The following is a 20,473-nucleotide window of genomic DNA, read 5'->3' as shown; positions in this document are numbered from 1 at the left end:
CATGCTACTCCCGCCTTTGCTTCTGAGAGAGATTAACCACACAAGGTCACGGTTACATCAGGATAACATAAACATAGTTTGTCGTATGAGCAGTTGTAGGCAGAAGGCCAAGAAGTTATAGCAGGTAAAGACAGTGATCTGCTGAGTCTCTGCCAGCAGTAAGGAGTGCATCTTCTGCATAAGAACAGTGATTTTCAACCAAAAAAGAGAGGAGACTCAGAAAAACAAATTGAGCTATCAAATATATTTACTTACTTGTCTTTTGCTATCTTCACTCTCTTTTCCTTTCCTTTGCTGAGCCAAGTTAAGAGTGAATACAACAAGGACAACATCAGAGACAAATGCTTTAAGCAGGAGGCCACGTCTGACTTTAAAATGAGCTGTACCTTAAACGTTTTTCAAGTCATCCCTTCATCCAGATTTAATGACAAAATGTAGCCTTCAAAGATATCAGTGAGAAGGCAAATAAAGTTCACTAGTGGGGTTTCCAATTAGACTAATGGAAATATGCAAATTGACAATTTTCAGGTAAAACTCCCAAAATGTCAAACTTAGAGAGACGTCGACTTGTCTGAGAAGTTGAAGTAGAGAATTGAAGAGGCCATTATAACTATTATTTTCTCCTTCCTTTGATCTGAAATTAAGACCATTAATGCATGAGTGACTGTAAACTGCAACATCTAAGCACTGCACATCAACCAAACGGCAGACCAAAGCCAGCTATTTGCATATTTAAAAAGTTAAAAACTCAGGTAATACATATACTCAATACTCAATAATAGTATGTATCAATAATACATAAGAGCATGAATAAATTACCTCATTACAAGTGTAAATTGCAGCAAAGATGAATGATCTAAGTGAAGCAGAATTACTCCCAAGGTTATTCGCCAGTACCTGGCGGTTTGATTTTCATCTCATCCATAAAACAGGGGTTTCAAACTGTGCATGAAAGATTTTTTCTCACAGTTATGAAACAATCTTTAATGTACATCACAAGTAGTGGGGTAAGGAGCAGAGGATGAGTGTGTAAATTTCATTTAAACTCCAGAGACCTGGCTTTGAACTTGCTGTAGACGGTCAAACATGAACATGTCTGTATGTGTAGTGGAGAGTGTAAGAAGTGGTAGCTATCCACTTTGATAAGAGGTTACTGTTCGGCCACCATCAGTTTTTGCTACAGTAGCAATCATGGATGCATAATAAATACTGTATACAGCGTAGGAGGCGGAGCCCCGTTCAGTTGCTCAGTCACAATGTCAGAACAAAAGAATGGGAAAAACATGAAAACCTCCCATTATTCCGACTCGGGAATAGTCACTCATTATCCAATCAATCAATCAATCAAACTTTATTTATATAGCACTTTACAGCAACCAGCAGGTATCCAAAGTGCTTAACATCGAAACCAAGAATAAAAACACATATCATACAATATAAAGAAAGAACATGTAAAATCAGAAATAGTTACAGAGAAACAGAAGAATGAAATCGTCACACCACTGCTACGTATTAAAAGCCTGACTAAACAGATGCGTTTTAAGTTTGGACCTAAAAAGAGCTACATCTGTAATAGTGCGGATATCAGGGGGTAACTTGTTCCAGAGTCTCGGAGCAGCAACTGCAAAAGCCTGGTCACCCCACCGTTTATATCTAGACCTTGGCACTTCTAAAAGTCGCTGGTTTGAAGAACGCAATGACCGGTTGTGCTCCCGCAAAGTTAAAATTTCGGACAAATACTCCGGGGCCAGACCATTTAAGGCCTTGAAAGCAAACAATAAAATCTTAAAATCGATTCTAAAATGCACAGGGAGCCAATGAAGGGTGTAGAGAACAGGAGTGATATGTGCACGTCTAGATGTGTTTGTTAAAAAGCGAGCAGCTGCATTTTGCACAAGTTGAAGACGTGCGATGGAGGTCTGATTCAGACCAACGTAAAGAGCATTACAATAATCCAACCTAGAACTAATAAAGGCATGAATTGCCTTTTCTAGATCGTGCCTGTTGAGGAAAGGCTTAACTTTAGCCAGGAGACGAAGCTGGAAAAAGCTCATTCTAACAACATCACTGATCTGCTTGTCAAATTTCATGCTGCAATCAAAAGTAACCCCCAAATTTTTGACAGCTGACCTAGTGTAGGATGCTAGAGCTCGCAAACTCAAAGCTGGACCATTTTGCGTGCCTGAAGTACTGAAAATAATACACTCCGTTTTATCTTTATTCAAATTAAGAAAGTTTTCTGAAAGCCACAGCTTAATATCAGTGATGCAACTAAGCAGGGAGTTTAGTGCGACACTGTCATTTGCTTTAATAGGCAAATAGATTTGCAAATCATCTGCGTAACAATGAAATGACAGTTTATGCTTTCCTATAATAGCCCCTAAAGGCAGCATATATAAAGAGAACAGAATGGGGCCAAGAATTGAGCCCTGGGGAACCCCACAAGAGAGAGGAGCAGCTGACGAGAAGAGGTCACCAATCATGATAGAAAAGCTCCTATTAGCCAAATAGGAGCTAAACCATTCAAGTGTCGTGCCTCTGATGCCTACACAATGCTCAAGGCGAGAGAGGAGGACTGCATGGTCCACAGTGTCAAAAGCCGCTGTGAGGTCCAAGAGCACTAAAACAGTAGGATTCCCGGCATCTACAGACAAGGCAATGTCATTATGTACTCTCAACAGTGCAGACTCAGTACTGTGGCGTGATCTGAAACCAGATTGAAATTTTTCAAACACAGAGTTCTGCTGTAGAAAGGCTTGTAACTGTATGAAAACAACTTTTTCCAAAACCTTAGAAAGAAAAGGCAGATGAGAGACTGGTCTAAAATTTGACAACACTGTGGGGTCAAGATTAGGCTTCTTAAGTAGGGGCCTGACCACAGCATGTTTGAAGGCAGCTGGGACAGAACCTAAACTAAGACAAGAATTAAAAAAAGTAAGAAGACTCGACCCAATGGTGCTATTAAAAACCTCCTTCACCATTCTGGCGGGAACAATGTCTAGGGGACCATTAGTGGGTTTCATTTGTTGTACAACCTCACTAAGTAACGTCAGTGAAAGTGGTTTAAATTCCTCAAACACAGCTAAGTGTGCAGGAGAAGCAGGTACAAACACTTTAAAATTAGCACTGGCATTTTTCCTGACAGATGCTACTTTGTTGATAAAATAACAGAGAAATTTCTCACATGTACTGATTGAAACATCTGTCGGAGCAGAGGTGCATGGATTTACAACAGAGTTAATAGTATTAAATAACACTCTAGGTTCATGGCAGCTGCTAGCTATGACGGAAGAGAGATGGTGCATCTTTGCCACCTTCACAGCCTTCTGGTATGCTGCTAGACTGTCCCTTAGTAAACCCAGTGATACATGTAAATTGTCCTTCTTCCATCTTCGTTCAGCTTTTCTGCAGTGTTGCCTAAGGGCCCTTGTGGTATCATTTAGCCAGGGGTCCGCCTTAGGTTTAATAGATTTAATCCGATGAGGGGCAATAGAGTCTAGGATTTCAGTGCATGTGGAGTTGAACACAGATGGTGACCCCACTGCTAGCCTGGCCACATCATTTAAAGAGCTTAAATTATCTACTTTTACAGTTACTTATTTGGAGTGGTACTTAAACAGATGAACAACAAGTATGTAGCTCACTATCATTAATGTTTTTGTGTTTTACCCAATCGCAGTTTTTTTCACTTGCAATTGCTCGCGGTAAAAACTTCAATGGCAAACCCCTCTATTGGGAGTGTGTGTAGCTGGCTGCATAGCTGTGCACCTGCACACATAGTGAGGGCTTAAGAGTTACTTTGAATTATATGCTCAATGTTGTTAAATTGTTTGTGTTTTATTTATACCCAGAACGTCTTTCTAAATGTGTATTGTCAAAGTTGTGACAATGTTTTTTCACTTGTCTTTTATCCTTTTGCATGTTTTCATGTGGAAGATAAAAAATAACCTGCCAGCGATCAACAATTCATTGACATATACTGTCTGTACGTTCTGCTCTGGGTGCTCTGCTGAATGGAGCTCAGTGATATCCTCACATCCTACACACACCTGGTTCTTTCTCTCTCACAGACATAAATTGGATGCACATATTTCGGTGCTTCCAGGATCCGCTGGACTGGAGCCAGACAAAGATCGGCGCTACCTGATATCACAGTTGGATGAAACTCGCACTAAAGCCTAACTCTCCATCCTGAAACCTTATTGAATGCTCTGCAGTCCTCTCGCTCTCTCAATACTTTGTATCCTTGGCTGTTTTCTTCCTCTGCTGCTCATGGTATCATGTAATGTTTGTAATCATTCCACTTTGACTGTAGTGAGACCTCTACTTCTATGTGGCAACAATAGATAAAATGGAACATCAACATTATTTATCCCAGTTGGCTTCTCTTCTCGAATGCTTATGTGTTGCTGCTTCATTTGCCTACAAGAAAGGTAATTGTTACAGTAATTGATTGATTAATTGATTAAAGTAATATTCTTTGCCTGTGATCTTGCAAAATTCACATATAAGCTAATGCAAGTTTAATGCCCTCCAACCTTAAAAGTGCTTTGAGCCTATCATGGCTTACCTAGTGCAAACAAACCATAAAAAATGGGATTTGGGCTGATTATGTGTGCATTTATCAGTAGAATAAACACACTTCCACCCTCATTTACTGTGTGTTTGTGTGAATGATACATCATATACACAATGCAGACTGAGAAGAAAGAAAAGAAGAATAATGGTGGAAGGGAAATGAAGGGGAAGAACAACAACCATTTTCTATGAACAACCAGTACTTTTTAAATTTTAATATTCACTCCAAATAGCACTCTTGCATTTTTTTACTCTGTTATTGCATCAACTGGGCTGGTTAAAAATACACTTTCAGTCAGACTACTTTGAAGGCTTTAAGAGACAAAGTGTTCCTTTTTTCTCTTGACATGCCTGCTGACTTCTTAGGGATTCCAAAGACATTTCCTTTTATGTAATCTTATAAATAATGATTTCTAATTAAAACATCAGATCCTAATTCCTATCTGGGACAAACACACATGCAGGTGATACAGAAACTGGGATTTACCCCAAGAGGCATGTCTTCATGTCGTCATTGTCTGATCAGGGCTTGGAACAGAAAAATAACAATGAGGGGAGCATTCACTTCTACACAGTGTTCAAATTTACACACTGTCCTATCACACAAGCCGAGAATAAGAACCACTGCAAACCACAGCAAACCACAAGAGCAGAGCTGACAAACACAAAACAGTCCATAAAGAGAATACAGCTACACAAGAAGATATGAGAAATGTCAAAAATTCAAAAGACAACTGCTTCAACCCAGCATCTGCCTCTGCAGAGGGAAACAAAGAAGGAGAGCAGATGAACAATACATCCTTCAGATAATTTAAAACCTAGCCTGAAGGACTGATAATGAAAAATCACATTTTATTGATGTTTTCCTTTTCATGCCACTCATTGCCAAGTCTTGAACAGAAATGGACTCTGTAAAGCCTTATCTGTAATTGCAGTGTGTCAGCAATGTGTCGACTCACTGATCTGAATATTTTTCATTTACTGACAAGGACTTACGGTACTTTACATTTGAAAGCTGACCGCTTGCACAGTGTACAATAAATGCATAGAGGTCTTATCTGGCAACATAAGCGAAAACACCTGTGTGGAAAGGGCCTCTAACAACCTATGAAAATAAAAACAATCTATATCGAAGATGAATATACAGTATCTGTATAAGAATGTCATGCTTCTGTATTAGCTGACATATCTGTTGTAATGAATGTTTCCACAGGGAGTCAGTGCTGCAATGAGCAGATCCACTGAGATAACGACGAGTGAGATAAAAGGCCTCGCAACACCTGCACCACAGCACTGTGTGATGACACATTATCAACATGTGATGCCAGAGCTGTCTTTGAAGACGCAGCAATTTACACTGATGGACAAATGAACCACACACTTGGCAAAAAAACATAATAAATAAATGAACACTTGTTTCAGTAAATTATCCTTTCAACAGAAGCTTTGCCTGGGCTGAATGTCTCCTTTGAGTGCAGATGTTAAGTTATGCAAATTAATCATACATATTAAAAGGGTTTGAATAAACACAATGACTATTTACAGCAATATGTTTCAGTGAGGCAATACCAAATAATTCATGAATTGTTTTTTTTAAGAAAAACAAAATCCTGTCCTGTTAGCCTGTTGCACCACTGTTAAAGTAAAAGTATGATAACACTCCAATGTGCAACCCCTTTTATCTCATTGCCCCCGTCCCCTAGTATTTGATGTCCACAGATCAAATGACAATTGGAGCTTAAATCCATCCTCTTTATGTCTGGCACATGTGCTCCTTTGCATGCACTATTCAGCACATCTGCTACACTGACAGTAAAACCACACAGAGGGTGATTTATTATTAGGAATAACAAAACTCCTGCAAAACCCGCTCATTGTGGTATTGCAGATAGCACAAAATGCTTCATGGGTACCGCCATAAATCATACCAGAGACGATGTACAGTAGAAGCTGCAGAAAGGAGAGGTGGTAACAGTGGGATGGTCAATTTCGGGTGCAATTTAACTTAATTAAGGGGATGAGAAGGAAGCAATATGCCTTAACAAGCCACCTACACTCCCTTGCAGCCATACTGTACATATGATAAAATCTAATTCCCACTGAAAACACCAACGAGCACAAACTCTCCTGTAAGCAGCATGCATGACCTTTTACACTGCAGCTGATATAACAGAAATAGACAGCAGTAGAACGTGCTACTTGTACCATGTACTGTATATACAGTTCTTCTGTTAATTGTTCTTCCACTCTGCATTCATCAGCATGTCTCTCAAATGTTTTAGGAATATAATATAACTCCTGTTCTTTCAAAGTGTTAAGTTCAAAGTCTCAGAAAGCCTTCTGGCAGCTGATGACACTATTTTTTTTGTAAATTCTGAGATTAAAATATTACCAGGGAGGGACATGTAACTCTCCAAGACTAAAGGTTTAACTGTTAATGACATTCTCATCCTCTTTTTCCGATAGATTCATCCCTGGTTATAATCTCCTGCATATTTACACTTCTTTACCATTATAAGAACAATTGACACTGGCCACAGAGTGCCAGAATTCAGGACACAATAAAACATTTTTAAAGAGTTTAAATCTGAAAACGTCTCAACCAGAAATAAACTGAGCAGCTGGTAATTCAGGATATATAGGGGTTTAAATGAGAAGTGGCAAGGCTATTACAATTTTTCCACAAGCCCATTAGTCTGGCCAACACGGATGTGAGGTGGAATAGAGGTCGATTTGTTGGCTAGGATAGGAGTTAGTTGGTAATTCTCAGCAACTTGCAACACTTTTTCAGACGAAAGCCCTACGGCAGGCCTTACAAAGTCTGACTGACAGCTCTGTGCAACTACGGCAACTAGATGACAGGTGCCCTCGACAAGCAGCAAGGAATGAGAGCTTGTTCACTTGAAGAAAGGTGAGGAAATGTAATGAAATTTAATACAGTTTTAGCTTCGTGAGTTTGGTGACTACTTTCATTCCACTTTTATTGAATCCTTTTAAAGTATTTTTCCACAGCTGTACTTTCTTTTTTTCTTTGTTGACCAAATCCAAATCCAGTCTCTGTTGTATAACACCCATGGGATGCTCTGAAACTTAGATTAGTGAACCTTTCTTGTTTTCCTCGGGCTGCTTCGAGTCTCACATCTACAGACCCTGAACAGTTTTTAATTTTATGCTATAAGTGCAACTTCACCGTTCACTGTCAACAAACAAACATAAAAACATGCACCCAGCAGCATTCAGCCTCACACATACACAATTTTTCACACGCCCATTAAACATGCAGTATAATGATGGATTTAGGGTTTTTTGGCTGTGCGGATAGTCTTAGTGGAAATCGATACCACCCACAGATAATTTCAGATACTAGTTGGCAAAAACACAACAACCAAACCACAGAGGAAGATCACGTAACAGTGTAGTGCTGTGGGGCAGAGAGTCTTACAGTTTTTCATACTAAATCTATATAACCTTGTAGAGCCTGGGATTACTTGTCTTTTATTATTAACATATGCAATGCATTCTAAACTGTATAAACAGGCCTTGCAACTTGACAAAGCTGTAAGTGACAAGCAAGGTTCACATTTACCCATTGCAAATGAAATCCATTTATTATTTTTAACCCCATGAGTGCTGGTGGAAAAATTGTAAAGAAAAGTATCCTTCATTTCAACATTGCCTTTTAAAAATACATTATTTCTGTACACTTTAAAGAGTACTCAAACGATTAAGGGTCCATCCATCGTCATCCGCTTATCCGGGGTCGGGTCGCGGGGGTAGCAGCTCCAGCAGGGGACCCCAAACTTCCCTTTCCCCAGCCAAATTAGCCAGCTCTGACTGGGGGATCCCGAGGCGTTCCCAGGCCAGGGTGGAGATATAATCTCTCCACCTAGTCCTGGGTCTTCCCCGAGGCCTTTTCCAATCTGGACGTGCCTGGAACGCCTCCCTAGGGAGGCTCCCAGGGGGCATCCTTACCAGATGCCCAAACCACCTTAACTGCCTCTGCGCAAAGGAGCAGCGGCTCTACTCCGAGTTCCTCACGGATGACTGTGCTTCTCACCCTATTTCTAAGGGAGACGCCAGCCACCCTCCTGAGGAAACCCATTTCGGCCGCTTGTACCCTGGATTTTGTTCTTTCGGTCATGACCCAGCCTTCATGACCATAGGAGAGGGTAGGAACGAAAATTGACCGGTAGATCCAGAGCTTTGCCTCCTGGCTCAGCTCTCTTTTCATCACAACTGTGCGATAAAGTGAATGCAATACCGCCCCCGCTGCACCGATTATCCCGCCAATCTCCCTCTCCATTGTCCCCTCACTTGCAAACAAGACCCCAAGGTACTTGAACTCCTTCACTTGGGGTAAGGAATCATTCCTTGGAGTAGGCACTCCATCGGTTTCCAATTTAGCGTTGCACTCCTATAACATTGTTTGACTCACAATGGACAGTTAAAAAAAAGTTTTTAAATCTTTGCAGCAGAACCAGAGATATTGTTGTATTGATATGTTTCATTCCACACTTGTTCTGCTGCTGACTGACTTCAGCCGCAACCGTTACTGAAATCACTTGAGGCAATTGATCAGACTTCCTGCTGCTCCCTCTGGAGCCACAAAAGGCTTTACAAAACTTTTTCGCATATGCAGTAGTATTACACAACACCTGTAAACATACTTTTATGTGTAAAATTGGTGGAGTCCCTCTTTAATTTGAGCACCTCTGATGTGCCAAATTTAAAATGTAAATATCAAATATTTAAAAATAACTTTGAATCAAACAGTTCATGTTTTCTTCATATATCAAAGCCCCCTTCCAACTGCACTGCTTAGTTAAATCTGCTCTTAACTGGGGTTTTGGGCATCAGTGTCTAGCCACTACATTCTTTGGCGGGTCTGCCCATTGTCATTAAGCACAGACCCCGACATGTTCCCCTTCATAATAGTGACAGATGTTAAATCAGCTGGACAGCATGAAGCCTCATCAATGTGTGAATACATCTGTCAACCTCAACACTTTTAAGTTATTTTCTCACCCATGTGTGCCTCAGTAGCACCGTTATTGTTAACAATCGCTTAAAACCTGAAGTGCATTATTAAAACAACAATTCCTGTTTGTGGTTTTGGAAAGTCATCAAATGATTTTTTTGGGGGCAAATCAACAGCATTTCACAGCCTGATTCACTGTGACCTAAAGTAGTCGAGTTATCATGAAGATAGTTTGTGTGTTTGACTTACTTCCTGAAGGTGGGTATGGATCCCTGTAAGGACCGTCCAGGAGACGTGCCCGACCCGTGGCTTTGTCCTGACAGCAGGCTGTCTGTTTCAAAGGCAAACATCCCGTCACGGTCGTCAGGAACATCCAGGAACTCCCCGTCGCTCCACACTCCCACTGTGCCATCCATCGACTGGTATCTAATCTCTATGGTAACGCTGGTCTGAAAACAGAACAAAAGCAGATTAAAATGAGCATTTATTATCAGCATAGTTAATACGCCTTCCCTTCCATATACAGTGCTGTTATTTAACTTTATGCTTTAAAGTTGGTGGAAAGATAACTTTATTTCACCTTCCACCTGCTTCTGATGTGTACATTATCTCTGCACCAAACTCTAATCAGGACTTTGTGACATGTCATATTTAGGAACTCCTACAATGCCAAAAATTGGAAGCACAGTTAATGTCCCTGAGCCTGATATAATTTACACTATCATCACGTCAAAATAGAAATTTGAACTTTGGTTTATGACCTAATACCTGCAATTAATGAAATCTCTATCACCCTCAACTTTGTGTACTTTGTATTTAGTTCTAATTAGCAAATGTTGGCATGCTACCACACTAAACACAGATGGTTAACATGGTAAACATTATACCTGCTTTTGACCATGTTAGCATGCTAATGTTAGCATTTACCGCAAAGTTTTTTCCCTACATTTTGATTCTTATTATCTGTTTTATGTAAAACACTTTGTAACAGTGATTTTGAGAAGTGCTTAATAAACTTGTTATTATTAATAGGCTATAAAAGGAATTTATCAAAAGACATAATTATTCTTTATCCTGGGTTTATGTAAATTGTATATGTATGCATTTATGTTCTACAAATGTTTTGGGTTTGTGATTTTCAACTCAGGATGGCCTGGTGTATCCGGTACCTTTCTTCCAGACCTCAACAGGGAGTAAAGGCTGTTACCCGGGTGGTTTGGCTTTTTAATGATTGTCCGAGCCTTATTCTTGCAGGGCCTGGTGTAAATATCCTTTAGGCAGGGTAGGGCACTGCCTATTGTATGTTCAACACAACAAACAGATAACACCCCACCCACTGTGGCACTGTGACAGGATATTTATAAATCTGTAGTGACAGAGTCCAGTAAAAAACAGTCAACACCTTAAAGCTTAGTTTCAGCTTATCTAAAGCAATCTATTTAATTGTGTTTAGAAAAAGCTCTCAGTATAGACAACAAACTTTGACAGTGCTATAAATCATCTCTTCTACCTGGTATTTGCTGAGGGAATTCAGATTGAAAGTGAGTGTTAATTTAAACCAGGCGAGAAACAGTGGTGACACTGTAGTTTGTCTTTGGTGTCTTCTGGGGAGTTGTGTTTGGACAAATATTATCCTCCTAACAATGACCTCATCTTTATTACGGAGCAGCCAATTTATTTTACTGACAAAGACGGATGACGAAAAAATATACTGTGGGCTCTCATTCCCCTTTCTCCCTCCATGTCGCTCTTTCTTTCTTAGATCTGTAGTCCACCATGAGTTAGATTTGTCACTATGGCAACCACACCAGTGCAGTTGTAGGTAAGGTGTTTGGATGTCGGATTTATTCCTACAGGAATGTAGAGTACTGAAATTCTGTGTGTGTGTGTGTGTGTGTGTGTGTGTGTGTGTGTGTGTGTGTGTGTGTGTGTGTGTGTGTGTGTGTGTGTGCATGCGTGCGTGCGTGTGTGCGCGTGTGTGTGTGTGTGTATATAGTGTAATGCTGTGTGTCATCATCTCAGAAACATCACATCAGCACTCCCTGCTCCACTAACACAATTCTGCACCCCGGGGTGCTTTAAAATCTCATACGGTTAAGTTCTCCCTCACACATGATCCTATTGTACTGCTCTCATTTACACATACATATTCACTCTTACATTATGTATTCACCAGCAAAATCATCCTCACACTCATCCTCACCACTGAGCTGCTCTCAGTTCAGATGTTCTAAACACAATTTCCAATCAATTGAGAATATCAGGATTAATGGTAATGACAAGTGTCCTAAGGTGCTGATGTTGCTAAGAGACTTACTTACGTATTTTCATCAGATCCTGCAGGTCTTTCAAAGCCAGTGCCTTTATAGGCCAGATGAGGGCTGTTACTTCTTCTATTGCCACTGCTGCAGGTGCAAAGGAAGATTGGTTTCTCCATTTAATGTTCCCCCATTTGCTTGTGAATGCATTTTGCTGACTAATATGATTTTATTTCAATTATGGCTGTAAGGTAAGTCATATCATTTTACAAATGTTGTCTGTTTGATTTTAGATTTTGTAATTTATTTTTGGACTCTAGTTTTCCCCTTTAATTTTCCTCATCACATTAAATATATTATGTACCAGTTTTTTATGGCTGCCCCATATTGAAGTATTCTATGATGGTGCATCATTTGTACACCCTGTTTGGTATTTTTGGAAACCAGGCATCTCCACTTGAATTTTAAATTAGCTTTTTTGCCTGTACCGCATTAGTTTGTTCTGATGGGTTCAGTGGGGTTGAAGAGGTGTCATGTAAATGGTGTTTACTCCTCATTTTGGATGTCCAGATAACAAACCCATGGCAGCTGATAAACCTGCATTAAGTCTAAAGACTAACTTCTTTCCTCTTGTTTTTTTTTTTTTTTTTTTTTTTTACAAATTACCATGTGTACTTATGAAGTTGTTGGTGAAAATGATTTACACATCCAGCAAATACGTAGCAACATAGCATTCCTTTGGAGTTGTCCCATATTCACTCTGCTTTCAGTTCTGTTTTCTTCTCCACCAGCGTTACTCATTAAAATGAGATGCAGAGATATGTACAAGCTCTACAAATATGTTAACATTCCCACTGTGCAACCCCTGTAGATAGCTGACGCTTCAATGTGAGAGCAGTGTCTAGCTTTAGATTTACCTTTATTGACGTGTTGTTATCGTCGATGAGTGTGTCGGTCAGCTCTAGGTGTCCCTCTTCAGCCACCTTCTGAAGTACCATACAGAAAGTACCCACCAGTCTGCAGGGAAACATCAACAGAGAGTCACTCAGGCTAAACAGAAATCAGTGAGATCAATACATGGTGGTCTTTGTTTCTTCTCTTCACATCTGTTTTACCTCTGTGTAATTTTTTTGTCTCTTTTAGTAGTTGTCACATCCCTAGTTTATCTACTTGTTCAGTCAACTAATAAACACAAATAATACTTTGGTATTCACCAAAAGCATCTGGTCTCACCAGTTATCACCAGCTCACTACAGTATATCACTCCTCGAAGCAATTTAAAGTAGATAGCAGCTCAAATACGCATGCACGCGCGCGCACGCACACGCACACGCACACACACACACACACACACACACACACACACACACACACACACACACACACACACAGCCAATCAGTCTTCCTTTCACCTTTCACCTAGCATCTCTTCTTTTTTATCCTTATTTTGTACAAAACTGTGAGAAGTATGGTGAGAAACACTGGACACAAATATAGCTTTTGTCAGATTGGAACATATTAACAACACACATTTAAAAAGTCCCTGTAATGTGAAAGTTGCTAATACTGCTGATCCCACTGAGAATCAATTTTCCAATTCTGTAGCTTTAGCTGCTTTCAGCTCAGTTTATTGGTTTAGTTTGTTAGTCCCTATGGCTGCCTCCATACGGCAGTTTAAGAGCTGCTCGTATAAAACAAACCATGAGCAGCCACACACAGCACAAGAGTTCAGACCAGCTGATTGCAAACTACACTGCCCTGTGTGGATTTGCATTCAGTGGTGTTTGCCTCATAATATACTACAATAAGCACCATTAAGAACACATTTAAAAACTTTGGCGTGACAATTATCTAAATTGTTACTGTATCTAATTATCTTGATTAGGAGATGCCATCTATCTTATAGTATGTCAAAGAAAATGCTAAAATAAAATTTATTGCAAAAGTTTTTTGCTGTGCGACTCGGGTCTGCAAACATTTCAGACAGGTAATTTCCCAAAGCTTCAAACTAATTTCAGCACCAGGCAGCAAATTCTCAGCCACTTCTCTTAAGCTTTTATCAATGCCCCCAAGAACAAGTAAATAAATTAGAATAGACTTGCACACCATTTATTCACCCAGCACTCTGAATGAATGTTATTCTTTGATTTGATTTTCTAAAGTTACCTTAAGAAAAAAAAGGACCTTGCAGAGACCTTAGATCTAACTTCAGCATACGTGGCACATTTTTTAACTGTAACTATTTTTCTTCTACATAAACATTAAAAGAAAACACTTTACAAATGTAGATGCCTACATGAACAAATGAAGTCTGACAAGTCAAATTAAAACATTAACATCAATTATCAGTTTTTTTTTTCCTTGTGTAAAACCTCATGGTTGTATTAATGCATTATTTCAGTATAGTTTTGCCGCGTTCAAGTTATATCGGAGTTACTGTAAACACCAGTTTCTGATTTGTAAATATTGTTCTTATCTACATCCAAGTCATATTTATAACTTTTTTCTGAAAGCTCCAATACGGAAGTGGCTGAAAACCAAATAAACATGGATGACTTACATTAGTCAAAGTCCTTATTTCAAGGTAATTAAACCCAATTTATTGGATATAGAGCTTTATTGTCAATGCATAGTATTTTTAACCCTCACATAACCAACTCTGCATTCGGGAAGCATACTGGTTTGGGCTAGGTTAATTTCTATGCTGCCCAAGGATCCTTCATAGAACATAACAGTGGGTAGAAACCTAGTACATTCCCTATTCAGCTAGCCAATTAGAGCTGGTGAATAATGTATAGAGTTTCCCCAAAACAGTGTGTTGTTCACAGAGCAATCAGCAACACAAAGAACATGCAGCACAGCCCACACTGAGCCACAGTAATTTCTACTGTAATGGTCACTAGCTCTCTCACTCACACACACACACACACACACACACACACACACACACACACACACACACACAGCTATTATTCTTTCACTCTTCCTAGATCAACTGTACGGAAAGGAATTCTCATGCTCTTTCTCTCTGCAAATGAGTGTAAAAAATCTTAGTCCAAAGTTGTTCTCTAAAATCAGACTCCTGTGTCAGGTCATGAGGTCCTGAGTTCGAACCTTTTTAAAGGCAGTGTTACTCACAACACTGCTCTGATAAATGAAGTTGAATGATTTGAAGAAATTACCAAAAGAGTTTTAATTTCTGTCTCAGGCATTAGCTGACTTGGTACAGCATGCACCTTGTTGACTAAGCATTGTAAGATTGAGTCCCCCGCAGTGCCAGAGGACATATAAATTTGAGATACTCTCGTGTTTATGATATTTTTAAGCTGTGAGCAATAGCACCTGGCTTTTCCTCCAGTTAATGCAGCTTTTGCAGTGTTAATATGCGCAGTTCAAATCTTGTCAGATCTCACATGCATTTTCTACAGTAAATGCATGTTCTTCTCCATCTCCCTCTTTCTTTATCTCCATCTATGTCCTCACCTATACTTTCTCTTTTGTCTGGAATTGGTGGTGAAGAATTCAACATACACTTGAAAGTGAGTGTACATTTGTCAGCAGAGCTTCAAAACTTAATAATGAGGTAAATTGAATCTTGACTTCACTTTGAATTCAAGTTATGTGTATCAAGTTAAGTATGTGCTCCCCTTCAGGCTGTGGCAGATGCTTTCTCTGTGAAGGTGCATGTCTGCCAGGCTCCCCACTGAATCACTCCATGCTCAACTTTACAGTCTTGATGTTACTCAAGAAAAGTCTGTAAGGAAATTTATGGTTTAGTGCAGTCAGCTTTATCTTTGAAGATAAAAAACGTCTGCACCTCTGAGCTACGTATATCCCTAAAAATACTAACCCATCACAATATAATCCTCTTTTCTTCCCTAGACAGTGGTGACCAATATGTCCAGCAAACGGTCTATCATTTCCTTTCAGCTATTGTAACGTGTGTGCAAGTGTTGAATAATTGAACTGAGCAGGGCCTATCATGTTCTGGCTCACTTTTTAGCACTTCAAAAGGTAGCATTCATTATTGATTGTAGTTCTGCAAACAATTTACTTTCATCTGCTTTATAATTCAGAGCTCCCTTCCCTTTCAATTTGTATTATTTTTCTTTGTGTTTCTTTTGCAAATGCGTGACTATGACGAAATCTCTGGCTCAGGTGAACTTGAGGAGAGCTTTGAAATGTAAAATATTTTTTCCAAGTCAAAAAGAGTTGTTCTCAAGGTTGCAGTGCACTAATCCACCTCAACTGCTGGTACCTCAGCTTGAGGACAGTGTGAAAGGAAAATGTTACAGCTGACAGGTGTGTGTGATTTGGCCAAGGAGCAGCTTCTGCCAAGCACTGCCCCCCACCGGTGTACACACACTGATGTGAACATGAGAAGATTCAGCAAACATGTCTTTGACTGGTGTTCAAGGATGAATATCTATTGATTTACGTGGACGCAATCAATACTCCAGTGTTTCACACAAACCACAAACAATATAAAAAGCTATTACGACTTGTTCTTGGCTGTCAGTGTCCATCAGCGTGTCATGCCAATCTGGGTGTGTGGTTAGAAGCAGTAACATTTCTCTTGTTGATCCTAGATGCATAAGTGTTGTTGTTTTTTATTTGTTTATTCAAATGTCTGTAAAAAGTGAGAGTGGTAGAAAGAAGAAATAATGGGGTTATTGTTTTTTTAATGACATAAAGCAGATGTCCATCAATATATTGCAGTGCCTGGTGTTTTAAAGATGCAATTAGAGATGGGTTATGATGGTATATGTTAATTTGATGATGATATAGTTACATTTATGGAAAATTAATTAAAAAACCTTTTAGAAAGGTCTTTGAAAATTGTGTGGTTTAGACCTACTCTATCTGTAAAGTCTCCTGAGATAACTCCTGTTGTGATTTAAAACTATAATTAAAATAAAATTGAATTGAATCTCATCTCAGAGGGAACTGGTTTCTGTAAAATTCAAAGCCCATTATAAAGATAAAACAGGGAAAAAGTCTAACGATATTGAAAATTGTATACTCACTCTTAAAATAATAAAGAAAGTAGTTCAAAAGTGTTGCAGAGTTTTACATTTTTTCAAAAAACACAGCTCATATACCCCCAGAATTTTAAAACACATATTGTTCTTTTCCCAGATCTGTTTGTGCCATGGATTATGTCTGCAGAAGAGGAACAGAACAAACACAGTTTTTAGTATTCAAGGCTGACGTTCAGATAACCCCACTGTCGGACTTAATTCATTCTCATTTTGTTTTATAATAATCTTAGGGTGTGCAGGAGTGTCGCAAACAATCAGTGAGCTGCATCTACAACATCTCATCTTCAGTCTCGTATTGCTTCCAATCCAATTAAAATTTTTAAATCACCCACTTTAAACTGTCAGTGTATGAGCTCTATGTACCAGCATACATACATTTTTTCTTAAAGTGCTCATATTATGCTCATCTTCAGGTTCATAATTGTATTTAGAGGTTGTACCAGAATAGGTTTACATGGTTTAATTTTCAAAAAACACCATATTTTTGTCGTACTGCACATTGCTGCAGCTCCTCTTTTCACCCTGTTTGTTGAGCTCTCGGTTTTTGCTACAGAGTGAGACATCTCACTTCTGTTACATCTTTGTTGGGAGTCGCACATGCGCAGTACCTAGGTAAGGACAACCAGCCAGTCAGAAGTAGAGTATGAGGGCGTGCCATGCTAGCATGTTGGCGCACATTATAACGTGTGTTACAAAGTGACGCACGCTCGTCACGGAAGTAAAGGCTGGACTACAATAGAGCTGTTTGGAGCAGTTTGTGAACAGTGCTTTCTGTTGGAGATGGTAAGTCCCTTTGGGGTGGACTTTGGGCGTTTTTACTTTGTAAACCTATAACATGCACAAAAAAGATATATAACACAATAAAGGTAAGGGAAAAAGCCAAAAAGCATAATATGAGCACTTTAAATGTCATTATGACTGGACTATTGCACTGTTCTTACCTGTCTTAACCAAAAAGCTTTTAGGCTCCAAAGTGTCCTCAACTCAGCTGCCATTCAGGTTACACAGGTGGCTACATTTTAGCCCCCTGTACTTCCTCCCTATGCAGAAAGTGTTGCTTCAGGTGATATATGAAATAACATCTGGAAAGTCCAGTTAGAGAGGTATATCTGTGAGCTAAGGCTTATCATTGACAATGTAAACCTGCAAAGCGGTTTATAACACTGTGAGACAGGATTTTACCATTGTGGAAAGTTATCACAAGGTATTGCAAGGTAAACAGTAAAACGTGTACTGAGGTTGCTGCAAAACATCTGATCATCTGAAAATATAATTAATAATTCCAATTATAATTCCAAGAACCCCCTGATGTTTCTCAATAGACCCCCTGGGAGTCACTGACCTCTGAAGATCTTGAATATATAATCACACAACTTCTCTTTGCTCCAGTGCTCAGTAACTTTCACACAGTCTACTCCACAAAATATAAAAGCATCTTTCAGCCATAGGGGAAAACAAATCATAAAACATGGTCTATATGCCACTACGGAACAAAGACCATCCTGCATCATTGCTATCTCTTTGTGTTGTGGTAATGTGATATGGTCGTACAGTGTGACACACTGGCCTTACAGTATGTTGGTGCAGACAGTAATGAAGCAGATCAGTTAGCCTGGTAATGATACTGCTTGTGGACATATGGAGCAGGTGTGAGAACAACATGACTATGACTCATCTTAAATTATTTACCTACTTAAAAATGTGCAGGGTTGTGCTGTGTGTGTGTGTGTGTGTGTGTGTGTGTGTGTGTGTGTGTGTGTGTGTGTGTGTGTGTGTGTGTGTGTGTGTGTGTGTGTGTGTGTGTGTGTGTGTGTGTGTGCAGGTAAGTGTCTCTGCATACAAGAGTACTTGTTAATGCACACATGTTTTAGTGTATATTTTGCTTGAGTATGTGCATTTGAGGTCGTGGCCCTATCAAGCAGTACGTGGATGGCAAAAGTTTCTTAATTGCATCAGGTTTATTCTTTTTCTTGCTTATTTTCTCTCTGGAATCCTCCATTTCTGTGCTATATTTTAACTGGCTTGAGTACTCAATGTTTTGGTCTGCACCATAGAAATACAATTTTATTTTACAATAGAAATGGTCTGCACCAACTGAATGATGAATTACTGGTTCGAGATTGCTGCCCATGTCATAAAAAAACAACCAGGCTAATGAGAGCTTTGTAAGCTAGACTAAGAAAAGGGATCTTTCTGTGTCAGAACTAGAAAAATAGCAATAGAATTTTTTTGCATGTTAGCATGTTATAATTTTCTATTTAGCACTAGCACAAAGCACAGCTGAGACAGATGAGAATGTCATTAGTTTTGCTGAAGGATTGGGCAAATTGAGATTTTGACCTGATTAAAGATAAAAAGTTAAGGAACACCAAAGTTACTGAAATTCATCATAAGCAGATCTTAATGCATGTACAAAATGTCATGACAATCCATCAAATAGTTGTCAAAATATTTCACTAAAAACCACAAATGTGAACTTCATGGTGGTGCTGGAGGAAAAAACAAAATTTGGCATGATTCATACTCCGGGGACCATGAATGTCTGAACAAAATGTTGTGCCCATACATCTATTAATTGTTGATATTAATACATATTTCACAGGATAAGTGAAAACTTAACCTGTGCTTATAAGTTTTCTGGGTTGAAAATAAATGGTATTACTACTTTTAAACTTGATGCAATTAAGAAATGTTTCCATCCACTTACTGCTTGATAAGGACACTATCTCAAATTCACATGCACGTACACAAGCAAAATATATATTAAAACAAACGTGTACACATAAAGTACTCTTGCATGCAAAGACACTTACAGTCACACATACACACATGCACAACACAACCCGGCACTCATTTAAGTGGGTATAAAATTCAAGATGAGTTATTGCTCATGTTGTTCTCACACTTAAGAGAAAACTTTGACACGCTGGTGGTGCTAGATAAAAAGTGAGGAGACTGACATAATTAGAATCATTAGAATACATCCTTTGGGCTCCAAGATATTTCTGTAACAAATGTCATGGTAATTTATTGTATAATGTTTTAGATTTTTAACTAAAACACAAAAATGTCATCCTCATAGACCATTACAGGAAAAGTCAGAGGATCGCCAAATTTTATTTTAGCTTGGGTCAAAGTTAGTCAAGCTAGTGAATTGTCATGTGTGGCAGTCCTGTTCCTGTTTTCCTCACAAGTCACACATAAAAAATATAAAGACAGTGGTACACACGGACATATACATCACCACCCACATACATATAAACATAGACTAGCATACTAAGTTTTAATGACTGTGTGGGCAACATAATGTGTCCTCAGTCTGGACACATCCAGTTAAACGCAGCAGCTGTAATGATCTGATTGGATTTGTTACTGACACAGGAGACAGACAGGCTTCCTGGCACAACCAGCATACGTCTTACCAGATCTGGACACATCAGCCTGAGTGGCTACAGTGCAAGATACACTTCAAGGGAAACTAAGATGAAGAAAACAAGAAAATGAGGAGTAGGAGTAAAGGGAAATTACTTAATTAGCCAGTTTTCTCCACTGCCTAATGATTTCTTTGGAGTAATTGCAGCATGTGGTCCCAGCTGCATCATCCACTTAAGCACCCT

At 39.2% G+C, this 20,473-nt stretch overlaps 1 protein-coding gene across 14 annotated transcripts in view; it reads right to left on the bottom strand.

The window, feature by feature from the left end:
* The window catches only part of otofa (otoferlin a), an 88,852-nt gene that overhangs the window by 38,375 nt on the left and 30,004 nt on the right, over positions 1 to 20,473 (bottom strand). For all 14 annotated transcript variants that reach the window (XR_004895891.1, XM_035995387.1, XM_035995386.1 and 11 more), the window contains exons 4-5: positions 12,732 to 12,831; positions 9,806 to 10,005 (exon numbers count right to left, since the gene is read on the bottom strand). Coding sequence is in view for 13 of the 14 variants with exons in the window: in XM_035995387.1 (XP_035851280.1) it covers positions 9,806 to 10,005; positions 12,732 to 12,831 (300 nt within the window). In the remaining variant the exon portion in view is untranslated. The remainder of the gene's footprint in view (positions 1 to 9,805; positions 10,006 to 12,731; positions 12,832 to 20,473) is intronic.

The sequence above is a fragment of the Sander lucioperca genome, chromosome 19 (assembly GCF_008315115.2).
Source record: "Sander lucioperca isolate FBNREF2018 chromosome 19, SLUC_FBN_1.2, whole genome shotgun sequence".
NCBI classification, from domain to species: Eukaryota; Metazoa; Chordata; class Actinopteri; order Perciformes; family Percidae; genus Sander; species Sander lucioperca.
This window is presented reverse-complemented; position numbering and strand designations above follow the sequence as displayed.